Source organism: Streptopelia decaocto (assembly GCF_964273445.1).
Source record: "Streptopelia decaocto genome assembly, chromosome: 4".
Lineage (NCBI taxonomy): Eukaryota > Metazoa > Chordata > Aves > Columbiformes > Columbidae > Streptopelia > Streptopelia decaocto.
The window spans coordinates 16561199-16577772 of NC_138658.1; the positions used below are offsets into that span (position 1 = coordinate 16561199).

The 16574-nt window shown below is 34.1% G+C and overlaps 1 protein-coding gene across 1 annotated transcript in view; it reads left to right on the plus strand.

The window, feature by feature from the left end:
• The window catches only part of PCDH10 (protocadherin 10), a gene marked incomplete at its 5' end in the record, with an annotated part of 32899 nt that extends 16745 nt beyond the window's left edge, over positions 1-16154 (plus strand). Inside the window, 3 exons of the mRNA XM_082051005.1 lie at positions 9945-10040; positions 11998-12072; positions 14447-16154. Coding sequence (XP_081907131.1) covers positions 9945-10040; positions 11998-12032 — 131 coding nt within the window. The 3' untranslated portion in view covers positions 12033-12072; positions 14447-16154. The remainder of the gene's footprint in view (positions 1-9944; positions 10041-11997; positions 12073-14446) is intronic.
• Positions 16155-16574: the final 420 nt, after the last annotated feature.

A 16574-nucleotide genomic window follows, 5' to 3' on the forward strand; every position in this document is an offset into this window, starting at 1 on the left:
GTGTGACTAAAAGAAATAGGAAGAAGCCAGTAGATTATTTTTCTTTCATTTTCTAACAAAAGCTAGTAGACAAAGAATGTTCCAAGTTGTGTTTATCATTTTAAAAAAAGGTAGTAGAAAATCATCTAAATCAGACACCATTGAGAAACTGTGGCATAGGACATGACACTGTGACTATGGGGTTTTGGAAGAAGGTAGCTGGCATCTGTCCAGGAAAATTAAACAGAAAGATTGTCAATCTATTAGAAATTTGATAGAATTTAATCAATCTAGCATATATGAACTGACAAAAAAGCCTTTAGCATAGCTTCTGTGTAGTGGAATAAGCTAGTAAAGCATTACCAGAGTATCTGTGCCTGAAACAAAAAAGTCACAAGGATAAACAGAACATTTTAGTAGAAGCAGAGTTCCCCATGTGTCTATACAGAGATCCATGGAGTTTAAAAATATAATTATCTAGAAATGGAAATGAGAAAAAGGTGGCGGTATTTGCAGATGATATAAAATGGTTTAGGTCAATCAAGTCTCTAATAGACTATGTATGCCTACATTGTGCAGTGAAGCATGGTCCAGAAAATTCAGTCTATTTCTGACCTATCTCACTCTGGAATTGAAGGCTGCAGAACAGTATCAGCATGGTAGAACAGCTGGGAGAACTAACTTGCTTAAGCTGTGCCATTAGGTCAATAGCGATGAATATAAGCTGGTAGCTCTATGTGGAGCTTTCAACTGTGCCATATGAGTGTCTCTGCTCAAGCTGTGTCTGCCTGGTGATTCCTGCATGGTGTTCCGATGGGTACGTTCCATGCAGAACCATAGAAAAGATAAATTGTATCATGAGAAATCTGAACTCTTCTTGGGAAAAAAGACCGGGAAATAATTCCCTGAAAAGTGTCTCCCAATGTACAAAGCCAGCAAGAACGAAATAAAATGCTAGGCTGTAAAAAGGAATTGACTTGAAAATACACTAAAAAGTGTTATAAAACCCTCACACAAAATTGTATCACTGTGTTGCTCTAACCAGTCTCTTCATTCCATAGAAATAAATAACATAACAGCAAAAATATTGAAAATATTTATATTCAAAGTAATACGAAAAGCTTAGTACTAGTTAACGTAGACAAGCTGTGATAGGGACATGGAGTAAACAGGAGAGTGCATGAAAACCGAGAAGGTAAGCTGGGCACTTTCATTTGCCATTTTCAATAACAAGAGAACAGCAAGGAAACAAAACAATTGAAGGACAACCAGGTCATGAACTGACAAGTTCATACATATTCCATAAAATTATATACATTTGACATAAATAATACAGTAATCTGTTGAACTTATGATTATGGTGTGTGATTGAAACCAAGGGCTTCATAGTGGGGACTTAGAGGTTCGCTTCTTTGTTGTTTGAGGTTTAGGTCATTGCATGGATAAATGAACACAGCAGCAGCTATATTACAAATTTTAAGGTACAAAAAAATACAAATTCTCGTATTTAAAAGTTTTTTTTTTATGTCCCATTGTCAAATTTTCACCTTACTGATCTAAGCCATTGGACATATTCAAACAACAATTTCCACATACATATTCTGTTTATTATTCTGAGCAGAATACGCCAAAAGTAGATCTTTACTCAAATAATATATTTTGAATAATAATTTTTTTTACATAATTTTTAAGTATTTAGAATGAAAAATTGTGATGGGATCAATACGTTGTAGGGTTTTTGAAAAGAGTTTTCTTATAGAGTGACTCCAGGCTTCTTCTAACTTGCATATTTCTCTTACTGCTTAATTTACCCTTATTTCCTCTCATTCATCCATGTGATTTGAACACTGCCTTTCTGCAAACAGTTAAGAAATTTTCGTAATGACTTGAATGTTCATAAAACATAAAAGAGATTCTGAACTTGAACAAGTGAATAACACTTGTGAGGAAAGTAAAATGTAGCTCTTGAAATTCCTCTATTTTTAAAATAGATTCTAACTATTTCTATCTGATTTTTCAGTCTGAATTCATTATATTAGCCATTATTTTTATAAGTGTTTTTACTGTAGTGACCAAAGCCACTAATTCAAGATTCAAACTGTCTTGTACCACATTCTTTAGGATATTTAACAGAGACCATCTTCACAATGAATACCTGATCAGTCTGATTCTGATCTATTTCTAATATTTTTGGCTAGGTTCTGAGATGGTAACAGTGGGAGTAGCACTATAACATTCAGCTCAGTAGAGTTTTGGTTGATAATTGATCATAAGAAGTAGCTTTCACTTGTTTTGTGTTTTGTTTTGTGTTTGTTTGTTTTTTTTTTCTGTAATTGTGAATCATTCTAGATGTACAATTCTTACATAATACTTCAGAGTTCTCCTAAAATTGCATACTGACATGAGTGATAGAATATTTTTTTTCTTCCTAGTAAGAGGTTAGGATTTTTTTAAGTATGAAAACAGCTAAATATCATCATAATACCTTAACTTTCTATGTAGAAATGCTTAGTTTGCTTTTAAAAAATTACTTCAGCATAGCTTAATCTACTTTGGAAGCAGGTTTAAAACAAGCTGCAGAAAGTAATGATTTACTACACAGAATAACAGTGTTTATGCGCAGAGACATTCTGGAATAATAATTGTGTTCTAAAGTAGAGTCCTAATTAACTTTGCAATATCTTCTATATACACAGAAGCATCTTCATCTTCACTGATGAAAATATATCATTATCATAGTAATTATTGCTAACACCACCAACATATTTTATGTACTCATCCTCATTCTGTACCTCTGTTTCGTAGCCTGGATAACCATTGACTGACTCTGCAGCCGAGGTACAACGAAGGGCTGTCCACAACCACAGGGATCAGGCTCAGGTCTGAGCACAAGTCCCTATATTCATGTGAAACTATAGATGTAGTCTGAGTTTCTCATTCCGTGATGTATTTGGCACCTGCTCAGCTTGACCTATCCATGTCGTGTTGGTTTACAAATAAAATTAAAAAGCTTTCAAAAGTCTTTACACAGTTGAATGTTTAGGAATTGAATCATCAATTTATTTCAAATAATCTACCACAGAGCTAGCACAAAGAACAGTTTGACTTACAAACATTATCTATCTCCCTGAAACAGATTAGAACAAATGACCTGGAAGAGAAAAATGTTCATGTCTTTATACCAGGACAAGAAGTGTCTCACAATCCTTTGATTAACTTTCAAAGTATTAAAAAAAGTCCATGTAATATTTTTGGGGTATTTTCATCTAATTATGATCATAAAGGCCTGTTTCTGTATGGTAGGGTATGTAACACAGTATTTTCTGCGGATGTTTAACAGAAATACAGGAAAAGATGTTTTAAGCAAGAAGCCTGTATTGTTTTGGAAAAGTGTCCTTCTCCCTGCCCCGTTCCCCCCCCTGCACCCCTCAAAAAAAGGAAATCACAATTTTGTACATTTAATAAGACAAAAGAAGAATTTTTGGTTTTTTAGTTATTTCTTGTTTCTGGAAAGTATTTGTGTAGTTTTATCACAGCTGTGATAGACATTATAGCATTATATTTGCATAAGCATAAATATCAGCTATTTTGAATGGGACACTTGATTGACTTTTTAAAATGAGTTCTTTTTGCTTTTAAAATTAACCTACTTGATTTCTAATACAAATCAGGTAAAATGGTGAGCTGTCTGGTCCCTTTATTAATAATTTTAAACTCAATTTATGATTTTCACACTTATGTTTAATAAAAATGCACAGAAGTAAAAGCACACAAATTAGCAACAATAAGTTGCATGCATGTCTGACAGTTCTTGGGGTAGGAAGAAAGAAAACATTCTAATGCTCAATTGAAATGAATGGCATTGAAATGCAATTTTATTGGTATGAATAAACAAATTATATGTGCATAGTAAAAGAGTTGTTCCTTTGTGAATAGTGCAGTTTTGTGCTCAAAAAGAATGTTAAAATTGTATATTTCAACTTTGAATCTGATCTGCATAGCTGAGTATTCTGCATATCCTGTCACAGACAGTGGAATTCTTAACTTATAGTAAGGAGTTTATCTCAGTGACAGGATACAGCTCTCATTTCTGCACAAATGAGAATGACATTGTACATGCAAAATCCCTCAGCAAAAATGGAGGCTGAGTTGAAAAGCCAACATCCAATAATGCTCAGAAACCTAACTGAACACTTGTCCATTTCTAAAAAATCTAATAGAGCATTCCCATTTTTGCTAACAGCTGTATCTGAACTGCTCAGAGTTTTAACCGCATATACTTCTAGTTTGCCAGTTCAGATACATTATCTCTATTGGGTAAATAAAGCTTACAAAAAAAACCCTAAACCTGAAATAAACAGGTAACACTAATTAAAATAGAATAAGGAGAGAGCAAGACTATGATGGATTTTTACTCATTATTTTAGGTACTCTGCGATGTTAAATAAGCCACTTATGATGATTCACTGTTCAATGATTATTGCATAACTTCTGACAGGTATTTTTATCTCGCATCCATGACCGCTTTGCCTTCTTCATCTGAATATTTCCTCTTGCAGCTATTGCTCAAAGGGAAGAACACTTACAGAGTACTACTGAAATAACAGAAAGGAAAGGGATAATTCAGAAAGAAAAATTAGAAAGAAACATATAAATATGCAAAGATAACTTGGCTATAGCCCAATAAAACCTATACATGGCATTATTTTCATGAAAATAAAGAAAAAAGCATTCTTTTAATTTTAAAGCACAGATGTTTGTTAGCTGTTATATTTAAATACAATTTGCTTGAATCTCTTTATGTAACTGTGATGTTGGACAGATTTAACAGTACCTTATATTGTACAAAATACTGGTAAAAAATATACCTGTTATTAGGTTTACATAGCATCTTCTATCTTGGACAACTCTAGAGCTCTTACCAAGTACGGTGAAGGAAAATAATTGAAAAGGTTAAAAAAAAATATTTTTAGTTTGTCTTAAAAATATGTCATTTCAACTATTTATGTTCCTCTAATAGCTGTAAAAGTCTGTGTTTGCCAGTTCTGACTGGAACACTGAGAAGTCTTGTATATCTAGCTATCTCAGACTGGTGCTATATTTATTCAATTATGTCAGTTTTGAGAGTGCTTATGTCTGCCATGAATATACCATCTGTGAGATTTTTTTAATATTTTCTTTTTTAAATAATGAAATGCCATTTTCTGGATTCCTAACAGTGGAATATAAAAGAAACCAGCAGAAAGATTGCTTGAAAATTTAGGAGTAATTTTTGAGATTACTGTGTTATGCTGGTTCAAAATTCCAAAATGCCTCTTTTTCTATAAATTTTAATCCTCTGCAAAAAAAGTAGTTTAGCCACTTATGGACATGAGTCTCTTTGGAAAGCAATGAGATGTTTACAGTTAAAATTTTCAAAGGCACTAAAGTTATTTATTTTCCATAGGCAAATCCTATTAATTATGAATAAATGTTATTCTTAAATATACAAAACTCCTTACTGTGACATTCAGGAGCTGGAGAATTGAATGTGTGCCTAAACTTGGGTCTACACACAGCGAAGTCTTTTCCTCTCTGCTTGCCTCTATCTTAGGAACTCCTTGGCCTGCACAGCAGAGGAAATTATTCTTGCTTCTGGCTCTTTTGCTGCACACAATAACTCTGATTTTCTGCTGTCATTTCCACTGCTTTAATTTTTGAGGGCTTCCCTTTCTTTCTTTTTTTTTTTTTTTTTTTTTTTCTTGACCAAAGGAGGGCAAAGAGGGAAAACCATTTAAAGAATGCAACAGAGAGCCAGTAAAAGAAGGAACTGCATCTATTTGTTGTGTTTGGACAAAGTACACTATAGGGATCAGTGTTGCTATTTATCTGGCAAGCCTGTAAACAGCTCTATTTGCACACTAGCCACTGAGAATGCACAGTTTCATGCTAGCAGAAGGATGACTGCTGCTGGGAGGTAGCTGTCAATATATTTAATTTGTTTTAGAAACATAGTATAGTGAAGTCAGAAGAGTGAAAAATGATGTATTTGGTACCTTCTTGTAAGACAGGAAGTAGGAGATACAGACAATTACAATTTTTAACTTCAATACCTAATAAATTGTTCGAAGAACTAAATATTATTATAGTAATCAATGCGGATTCACTGAAAACCCAATCTCTCCTAAGGTAATTTAATTTGTTTCTTTGATAGGCTAATGGTCTTCTTGGTTGAAGAAAATATTGTGGACATGGTGAAGCAAATGTTCAGAACTTGCTTCCTAAATTCTGCCTGAAAATCATGTGCATGTAAGAGTTGCAAGAGCAAACCTGCATTTCTTGCATACATGCGATCTGGTTTATATGTGTAAATGATGTTGTTTTACATGACGTTTTCACAGGTTATCAGGAATAACGTGGATTAGAAAAAAAAATAAATGGATGCAGAGTAGTTTCACAAAAGAAGTTACGAGGAAGACAGACTTCTGTTTTAGCAAGTGATCTGAGTCCTCTGACTTTCTTTTCACCTCCCGCATCATGATCACATTCAGCACTGGATTCATTATGAGACTGCTTAAATGCAACTTTTCTCTATCCATAAGGAATTTTTATACATGCTGATATTGTGGATTCATCTTATGTCAGAGTAAAATTCTGTCCCTTTGTGACCTTTTTAGCTGCCTCTTTGTGCTTCAATTTGACGTCCATCTATTCTAAAATTGGAATTTAGATGACAATTGACTGTAGCTGCACACAGCTGTTGTATATATATAACTTTTTCCTGCTGTACTCGAGATAAAGTCCTGTGTGCTTTGTACCTGCAATATTTTTTATGTTTGATATGGATACACTGCTTCTAATTAATTAAATAAGATTCTTCCCAGCAGTGGAATGTTACGGTCTGTACTCTTACACTCTCTGGCATATCTTTAGCCTGTGTCAACTAACTTTCTTCCCTAACAAGTCCTGCGTATGGTGTGGGCATCAGAACATGGGCCAGGGACCAGTCCTGTCAGCAGACTGAATAGCATCACAGTACATGGTCCTAATATACTGCTCGATGTGGCTAAGAAATTTTAATAATGTGGGCATAAGTAATTCCATTCTGGTAGTCTTAAGTAACACAGAATGCTCATGGGCACGTTTCATTCATGGATAGAAACTGAGCCAATTAGACTTTTTGAATAAAAGAAAATATGACAGGATTGTGAGAAATTTAGTTACACTTAACATACACTTAAGTATGTTACCTTGGTAAACTGGGAAGGACTCTCTGAAATCTGAGTGTTTGTGGCTCATGAAAAACAATGTTAAGTACTGTACTTTAGAAATGGAAAATAAAACATTCATGGAAGGAGAGGGGACATACCTGCCCAATCATAATGTCACCTAATCCCTGCTAGGAGAGACGGGTGGTGGAAAAAACATCATAGCCAAGATAAAAAATTACTGTTAAATACAAATATCTTGGCTTTTTTTTTTTTTTTTTTTTTTTAAATGAATCAGATACTTGTATTACTAAGGATAGTATAAAAATTATTAGCTTACAGTCAATCGGGAAGAATGTGAATTTGCTAATAGAGCATGAATGCAATTAGAATATGTTGTTGATGGAGAATCAGGAAATATTCTTAGGGAATATGCTCTGTACTAAGTTTAACAAAAATCAAGAATAACTGACGAGTTATTTAATTCGTCTTAATATAACACAGAATTATATGAACTCTTGCAAAATTAAATATTCCATGATTCTCTGAATATGATGATGATGTTATATATTATCGTTAGTGTTTTCAGGTAGATAATGAGGTTTTAATAATACAGAAAGATGAAAATACATTCTTCTGCTTACTATATCTTTTGGGAAAACTGTCTTTGGTATTCTTCTGGCACATTATGGAATATAGATTAGCACTTTCTGTGCTGAATTGTAGTAACTAAAAAGCATTGTTTCTGTGGTAAATGACGGCAACCAGAGATAAATCAAATCTGATACGTACTCTGCCACTGGGCTATTGCTGGCAGTGAAAAAGATACTGTCATTATTTACAGCAGAATCAAATACACATAAAAGTATCTTATTTGCCACAGAACATTGATGACAAAATCCAGGACATAATTCAAAAGAAAATCCTTCTTAATCGCATGTTTAATGTACAGCACATGTTGATTAAGGTCAGTGCTTAAATTTAAGGCTATGCTTGAGGATAGTCCTAAACAGAGAGAAATTTTATCTGGTGCTTACATGAGCTGAGACTTAGATACTTAAGAACTGAAATGCTTTTTTTTTAATTTTTTTTTCAGAGGATCAGCTAAGTCCAGGTAGGATATAAGTCTCAGAGCACTCAATAGCACCAGATAAACATTATTTCAGTGACTGTCATGATGTGTCGACATTTGTATCAGGTAGTCCATTTGCCACATGAAAATATTTACCAAGACATGTTCCAAACATCAAAAATATCTTTTAATTATGTATTTTTCTGATCTTGAAACAAAGCTGATAAAAGTGGCAATATGTGTCAGAAATTTGGTCAGTATATATTTTTCAAAAAAACACGATAATCAGTTTGTTAATACAGAATTCAACACTGTGTTTGCATTTGAAAAGTGGCACTTCTCCACTTAAATACAAAGAACAAAGCTCTTGCCCCATTTTCATAGAGTGAATAACACTATTTGTCATGTTCACTGCATTATGGGCAGTGTACTGTCCACCACTGTCAAATTTTAGCTTGCCTGATAATCAGTGTTTCTTGAACTGATTTGAATAAATATAGACATGGAAATATATGCTCTTAATGTTTAAGACAAAAGGAAAGGATATGTGGTTACATTGTCTATTTTGTACAAAAGATAGCTTTTTGGCATAATCATCTTGTTCCAGAAGATGTATTCTCAAAGGAAGGAAAGATTTTAATGGTCTAGGAAGTTTGTTTATTTAGCTAAAAGCAAGTCTGTTTCTAGAAGAGAGTCAGTGCAACAATTACAAACTTTTGCATTTTAGCCTACTTTATTTATTTGCAGCCTGAAGATCTAATGCTCACAAATTTTTGTTGTTTTACATGAAATCTGGGTAATTGTACCCATCAGTCCAAATACTGTCAGTTTATTTTAGAAACAGTATTTATATTTTTGGTTTTGCAGATCCCAGAAAGAACATTTCAGTCATACTGAATTCTATGTCTCTATTAGGGACAAATTTTGCCTTGGTGCAACTTATATGTTTACATGTGGGAGCTTCTCCTGCCTTCCCTGTCTTGTCAGATGCCAGAAATAGCCAAACAGAGTGTGGTCTCATTCTTACCTAACTCCCTGAGCAGCCTTCAAGAGTCTTCAAACTTATGCATAAGCACATAAACAATGGCTCATTATGTGCATAAGCACATAAACAATGGCTCACTGACATTAGGGGACAGTTGGCTGTTTGTTTGTTTGTTTGTTAAAAAACAAACCAAGCAAACAACAACAACAACATTAATTAATTAATTAACAAAAAAAAAACCCAACCAACAAACAGCAAAGTACAAACGTAAGTATGTTCCATCTTCCTTTTTTCAATTACTTGATATAATACAGAGTTAACAAAACTACATTAATTGTGTAAAACGTAGCATTGGCATCTGGAATGCAAGCTATTTTGTTCAAATGTGCTTTACAGTGTACATAGGTTTGAAACACAAAATTTCTTAACTAAATCCTTGAATGAAAAAGGAAAAAAAAAAGTTCCCCTTAAACTAATTCATTAGGAGAAGATATACGAGAAAAATATTATTTTCATACTTGTGTACCGAAGTTTATTGGACTGGATAAACACAATCTCTTTTTATAACACCAATAATGGAGTTTTCATAAAATATTATTAGTAATGATTTAAAAAAAAACTTATTTAAGTAATTGTTCATTTAAGAAGAAAAAAGACTTTATGGATTGCAAAAGATACTAAATTGACACCTGCAGTGACTGGAATACTTTTTTATCCACAGAACATGGGTGGCAGCAGAGTAATCCCCATTCTACATCCCCCAGCCCCAGCCCCAGCCGTGTGTCTCACCCTTTACCTGGATACACCACTACAAAGGGTGAGGGAGCTATGGCAGTTTACTCTGCATTCCCATTCACTTGTTGACCTTTTTCCAAAAATATAGTTGCTGCTAACTGAACTAGAGCTCCAGGGTAACTGAAATAACCAGGTTATTTCATAGAGAATACCTTCTACCACTATTTAAATCCTGGTCTCTCTTCAATTGGGCTGAGTTAAAACAAGAATGCTGAATTTGCAGTCTGTTGGTTGTCACTAGAATTATCCATTCCCGGTTCTGTCAAAGCTGACGGGACTTACTAAAGGGCAATATTTCATTTGCTACAATTAACATGTAGACTGTAAAACAAACAATAAAAATATGAAGAGTTAAAATCAATAATTCAAATTGAAAACCAACATTGCCACAATGTATATGAGGTAATCAACTCCTTTTTAAGTAGTTGTTCCCTACAAGTGAAAGTCATTCACTGTAAAACCTAACGAGCTGAGTGGAATGCAGGAGATGACAGTCTCCCATAATCTCTGTATCAATTGCAGAATTGCATGGGGACCACCTGATCTGTGCAAACACGGCATCGTGAAGCACATTTTTTTACAGGGGACCCAAAAGAAAAGATGTAATACATTGCGTGCTTTCATAGAAGCCTGTATCTGAAAGTCCATGTGAAGACAAATAATACTTGGATATTGTGCTAACTTAGAGAATTTGGGTCTGAAACACCAAGATGACAGTTTACGTACTGGCTTTCCCTCTGTTCTTCTGTTGCACAGATGGCTTTGATTTAAAAGAGAGTTTTTAAGTTCAAGTGCATTCTTTCTCCATGTGAAGAACAGCAATATATCTGTAACAGCAGCAGTATGCTTGGTATTTGGTATTCTTTGAAGATTTTAGTATCTTGGGGTTCATTTGGATCATTACACTGTTGTCACTTGAGGGAATTCTGCAGTCATTCAGTTATAGCAGTTATAATACTGTGGGAGTTTATGGAGCTCTCGAATATAGTATAGACTGAACAGAGACCACAGCTATAAAAGGTAGAGGATGTGTCTTCTACTGCTGCTTTGGTTGCCAGCTGTGGAGGGAAGCAGTGGGCCTTCTCTCTGTCCTTGTCAGATTAGCCAGCAATACTATGCAGGAGAAAAATTTTATTCAGAGAATTTGAAGGTCTTCCAAGTACAGGCAATCCCCTCTAGGGTTTGCCAAAAGAGGAAATGTATATGACTCTATTCATGGTTGTAAAGTACTAGTCTGACATCAAGTTTGGATGCAGTGGGAAGATTCACAACAGGGTGAAAGGAAGATTTATTAAACAGACGAGAGCTTGACAGTATTTTCTGTTCATTTCTGATTCATAAGGTAGCAATAATCACTGCATACTTTATTTTCTCTTTTCTGTTTCTTATGTTACTGCTTTTCATTTCTTTTTCTGTTCACTTGCCACTGATGTCTTTACATGTCTTGTCAGTCTACGCAGAACTAGCTCACTGTGAATGGGAGGCTTACTAATGTGTAGTGAGGAACAAATGAATCTAAATGTATTTTTGCTGGGTTTTATTTCCAGTTTTTATTGCAACTCCATATAAATTTTATGCATTAAGCGCTCTTACTGTAACACTCCAAACCTTTGTTAAGGTCTCTGGGGAAGGAACTATAGTCAGTACGGTACAAATTGTGTACCCTAAGAATTTTAATTGGAATATTTGTGACTATTTAATCATCTTGTTCACCTCAAACACTATTAGAGTCTGTGTACAAATAGTATAATTACATTAACAGAATTATGAAACCGTTCATTATTAAAACCCTTTTTCTAACTCATACCCATACTCACACAAACTTGAAGCTTCCTTATGCACTAGTTTGAGAGTTCAGAACAGGAGATGAAACAGGGATGAAAGAGAGAGCTGTGATCTCTGAGGAGATATTAGGCACCAGAAATTATGGTGTTCTTGTGCCAGCTCTTACACTGACTCTGATACTTCCATTTCTGTAGCACTTGCCATCTCTGGATCTCAAAGTGGATTATAAAGAATAGTGATTTAAACCTTCCTGCACCTCTAGGAGATAGGTAAGCAATATTATTCCCATTTTACAGATGGAGAAATTGTGATACAGAGAGGCTTGATGTTTCTTATTAAAGTTTATTTATGAACACACATGCATGCACACACGTAGAGCTAGGAACAGATGTCAGAACTTTCATTGCCCTCTGTTTTAAGCTGAATCCATCCTCCTTTCCATTTAACCTCTCTGATTTATATTCCCCATCTGTAAAAAGACGGAAACTGGTATAGACATGGAGAGATTTGCTTGCACATAAATTTCTGTGCAAATACAAAAAAAACCAACCAACCAACCAAACAAACAAACCACAAAACAAACAAACAAAAAACCAGACCAACAAACAAAAAAAACCCCACATACCAAACAAAAGTTGCCTTTGAAATCCAATGCATGTTTTGTGTTGGCAGAGGATATTTTAGGATTTAGGACAAGGATTTTTGTAGGTGGGAGAGTTGCAGGTGTTCTGTACCCTGATATGTGATACTTAGTTATTGCTATAAAATGGCCTGATTGTTTTGTAATATAAACATAATAATGGAAGTTTAAAAATTAAGTTCAATTAATTTACATTGCAATGGACTAGACACGGCCAGCAACTCAATCTCTGTACTACCTGAAAGCATATCCTAAACAGATTTTGCTGCGTACCTCAAGTGCCACATCAACACCAATGCACCATTTCAGACAGGAGCAGAAGGAAATGGGTGCTGCATGAAAAAAGCAATTGCCCCAGCTGCAGATCTGTATAGTTTTATCCCATGAAATTCCTGCTGTGTCTGTACTGCAGCATAAGTTCCTCAATGGCACACAGCAACCTAGACAACTGTGCTTACGTATTCATAAGAGAACTGAAATTATTAGTGAACTTTTGGAACAAAAATTTGGAAGACCAAATATAGGTCTTGTTATTTTTATAACTATTATTGCAATGCTTTTCCTTGTTATATTTTAAAATATATTTTTAAAGATGTATAGAAACTTGATTGGTCTGATCACATATACATAAACATCACAAAATTCTGATCGCATTAATCTTTATCACAGTGTTAAAAAAATATACTGCAGAAGCTTTTAAAATGTCTTTCTAATTCTGTTTATTAATTTGCAGAGTTGAGACATCCTAAACATAATATATTAGATGCTTTAATTGTAATATTAATAATATGTCTGGCAATTGTCTGTATGTTCAACAGATAGCTTATGAATAAATGTTTGTTGCATTTTTCTGTGTGCATCCTATGGCATAGGCAGGCTAGATTAGATGAACATACAACACCTATGTTAAGATTTTCCTGTAAGTAATCTAACTTCTCTGTGATACAGTAGATACATCATTAGATGTTTACTAGTGAATATAAATAGTGAATAGGTATGGCTAATGTATATTTGTGTTAAATGGAACGGAGACTGGATGTGTTTGTGTCAGCATGTAAGCATCAGCATATATATATGGATGGCTTGATTCAAAGATTCATTCTAAAGTTAAGATTCTTTGGTTTAGTTGTAATACTTCATGCACAGAAATATACAGAATTTCAGGTAAGGATTTAGTTGATTTGGAGCTAAGGTAAAACCTGATTTTATCTTTACAATTTTTACTAAATAATGATGATGATAACAATAATACAGCAAGTTAGTTCCTTGTCTCAACTTCATGTGTGTCTGAAATCTAACCCAGGGTCTTTCTGAATGCTAATACAAATAATTTGTTACCTTTGCTCCTGATTACAGCTGAAATAGCTAGTGTCTTGAGGTAATATAGCTACCCCAGCTGATGGATTAGGATATGGGTTTGCTAATGCATTGACCTTCTTATCTGTGTAACATGAGTTAATTTCCAGCCTGACAGTAAATGCTGAAATTTGAATTGTAGCACTAATGCACCACTTTTTCATCTCTGTCAAACCAGACTAAAGGGTCATTTGGTGATAAGGATAATGGTTCTTTTTGAAAGAGAAGGAAAACCAGCTTCTGAATCTTTAGGGGATTCTAGATCTTGCTTAGAATAGGCTTGGAAGTTCCAGGAATATTGAACCTGCAAGTCTGACTGCTTGTTTTGTTCTTATACTGATTCTGTATGAGCACATTGGAATACTTGCTATGACATGTTAGACAGAATAATAAAAGAGCACGTGAAGTTCGGTTTTCAGACTATCAAGTCTCAAACAGATTTTCCTCTGAAAAGTGGGGATTTTAAGCAAAGTTTGTGACAAATTTTGGCTGTTTCTCTACACTCTTAAGAAATACTAAACATAAGAAAAGTTGGAGACTGTGTTTGGTGTTGGTTTTGGGTTTTTTTGTTGTGTTTTTGTTTGTTTGTTTGGGTTGTTTTTTTTTTTTTCTCTGTTCTCAGAAGTGTCTTTATTTCTTTCCTGCAGCACGGAAAAGGATATGCTAGTCACTTCTACAGGACTTACCTGAAGCAGCATGATTTGCACAAAAGTCGACCAACAAAAAGCATCAACTTTCAACTTCATTATCTTGGCCATCCAGTTCTGTGTAACTGAAGGATTTGTGTGCTGTTGGAGACATCATGGCCAACAATAGGACCTAATTGCTCTCAGCAGGCCTGAGAAATGAGTTGAAATGTGTAAAACTGTAGAAACTTCAGAGGCAACTGATCTTGCCTCTCTGATCAGTGTGTGCCTGTTTACAGCACTATATATCTTTCTCTCTCCAAAATGTCACTGAGCCCTTTAGATGTTTATATTCACCACAAGAAGCCAATCGTACAGATAAAAGAAATGTGCATTATAAATGCAATATCACTGTTTTAAACTTGACTGTTTTATATTATTTTTGTGTGATCAAGTGTTCCCCAAATTATTCCAACTTTACAAGAGAGATTGTGATCATGTTCTTTTCACCTGTGGGTCATAAAAATGTTGTTAATCTGAAGACCCACAAAAATTATCAAAGACATTCTGTAGTTTATACACCGTGTTGCAAAGTGTTTACTGTACTATTTCAAAGCTTCTAAATAAATATAAAATATATATATATTATATTATATATAATTTTCCGGAAAACGTGGTACAACTTAGTTGATTTTTAAATGGATTCATACAGTCTACACCATACGCTAAAGTGAGAAGGTAATTCAGGGTTCCTAAGCTATCCTTGCTAAAAATGAAAATACAAGAAACCTTTAATAGTACTTCCCCAATATTCGTATTTTGGTCAATCCTGTTTTCTTGTTTAAACAAAAAAAGCTGTAAGCAACAACATTTTGTCTAAAAGTTGTAATGAATTTTCAATGCCAAAGATGCAGCTGTCAATATTACCAGAATGAGCGCTATGTACTATCAGAGGTATAAATCACTCTCCATTATTTTGGTTATATTTCTATGGTTTTTAATTTGGAATCACAAAATCTTTTATAAGGCTCTATAAAATCACCTGTATATGTTGTTAAAAAGAACACTGGGTGTCTGTACATTTTGCGATGTAAGATATAATGTAAGTGAAGTTAAGTATTTTAAGAAAATCATCCCAAACTCATTAGTATGCATACGTACATACATACATACGCACACACACACAAACACACACATCTCTCTGACATAGGTTTGTGAAACTATACAAATATATTGCCTAAAAATATTTCTCTTGTGGCAAGGAATAGTTGTTGCTAGAATTCAAATTATGAAGGCAAACTTTATGCCAAACTATTGATTCTTTTATCACAAAGGAAATTTGAAATTAGGAACAACCAGATTCTCAGCTGACCCTTCTCCCAGTGGAGTTGTAAAGGGGTTGGCTGCCATCTTTGTTGGGAAAAGGGTTAAACCCTTGCATATAGTCTTTATGTTCTGTAAAAATTCTGTGGTCTGAAATGTTATCTTAGAGCATTTCTTTTCTATGAAATATTGAAAAAGGTAAACTTTCAAAGGTGAAGTTTAAAATTACTCATGTCCATGGAGTTTAAGTACCATTTACTAAATGTAAAAATCTAGTAAACTGTTTTTTTCTTTTTTTTTTCTTTTTGTATTGTGCTTTTTTCCCCAGCTGTATCTTAATGTCAAATATTAACAACACAAGAGAACACTGTGTTATCATGCAATGTCTAGCCAAATTTGAACAAATTCCTAGTAATGATTATTAAAACAAGAGAAAACCTCTCACTGATTCCAGTTATATAGGAATTCTGATATCCCCACCAGTGCTGCCAAAGGAGGAACGTGTGAGAAGCTGAATTTGGCCACTGCTATGTTGTAACAGAAATTGCTTTCCTTCCTTCTTATTTTTTTGTTATAGTTACAGTTTCTATTAGATAGAAGTATATACATGGAAACCATCCTGCTATGGATCCAAACAAGACTCCCGATGAATTTGTGAGAACTCTTTGTACAAACAGCTACTGGACAGAGCCCTGAAGTTGTTAATTTCATTACTCCAGACAAAAATTTACCTTTATTAAACTCTTTTAATGTGTACTTCTAGCACATTTGTATAAGTACAAAATATTTTATGGGGTCCTTTTAAAAATGTATATAGTATACAAAA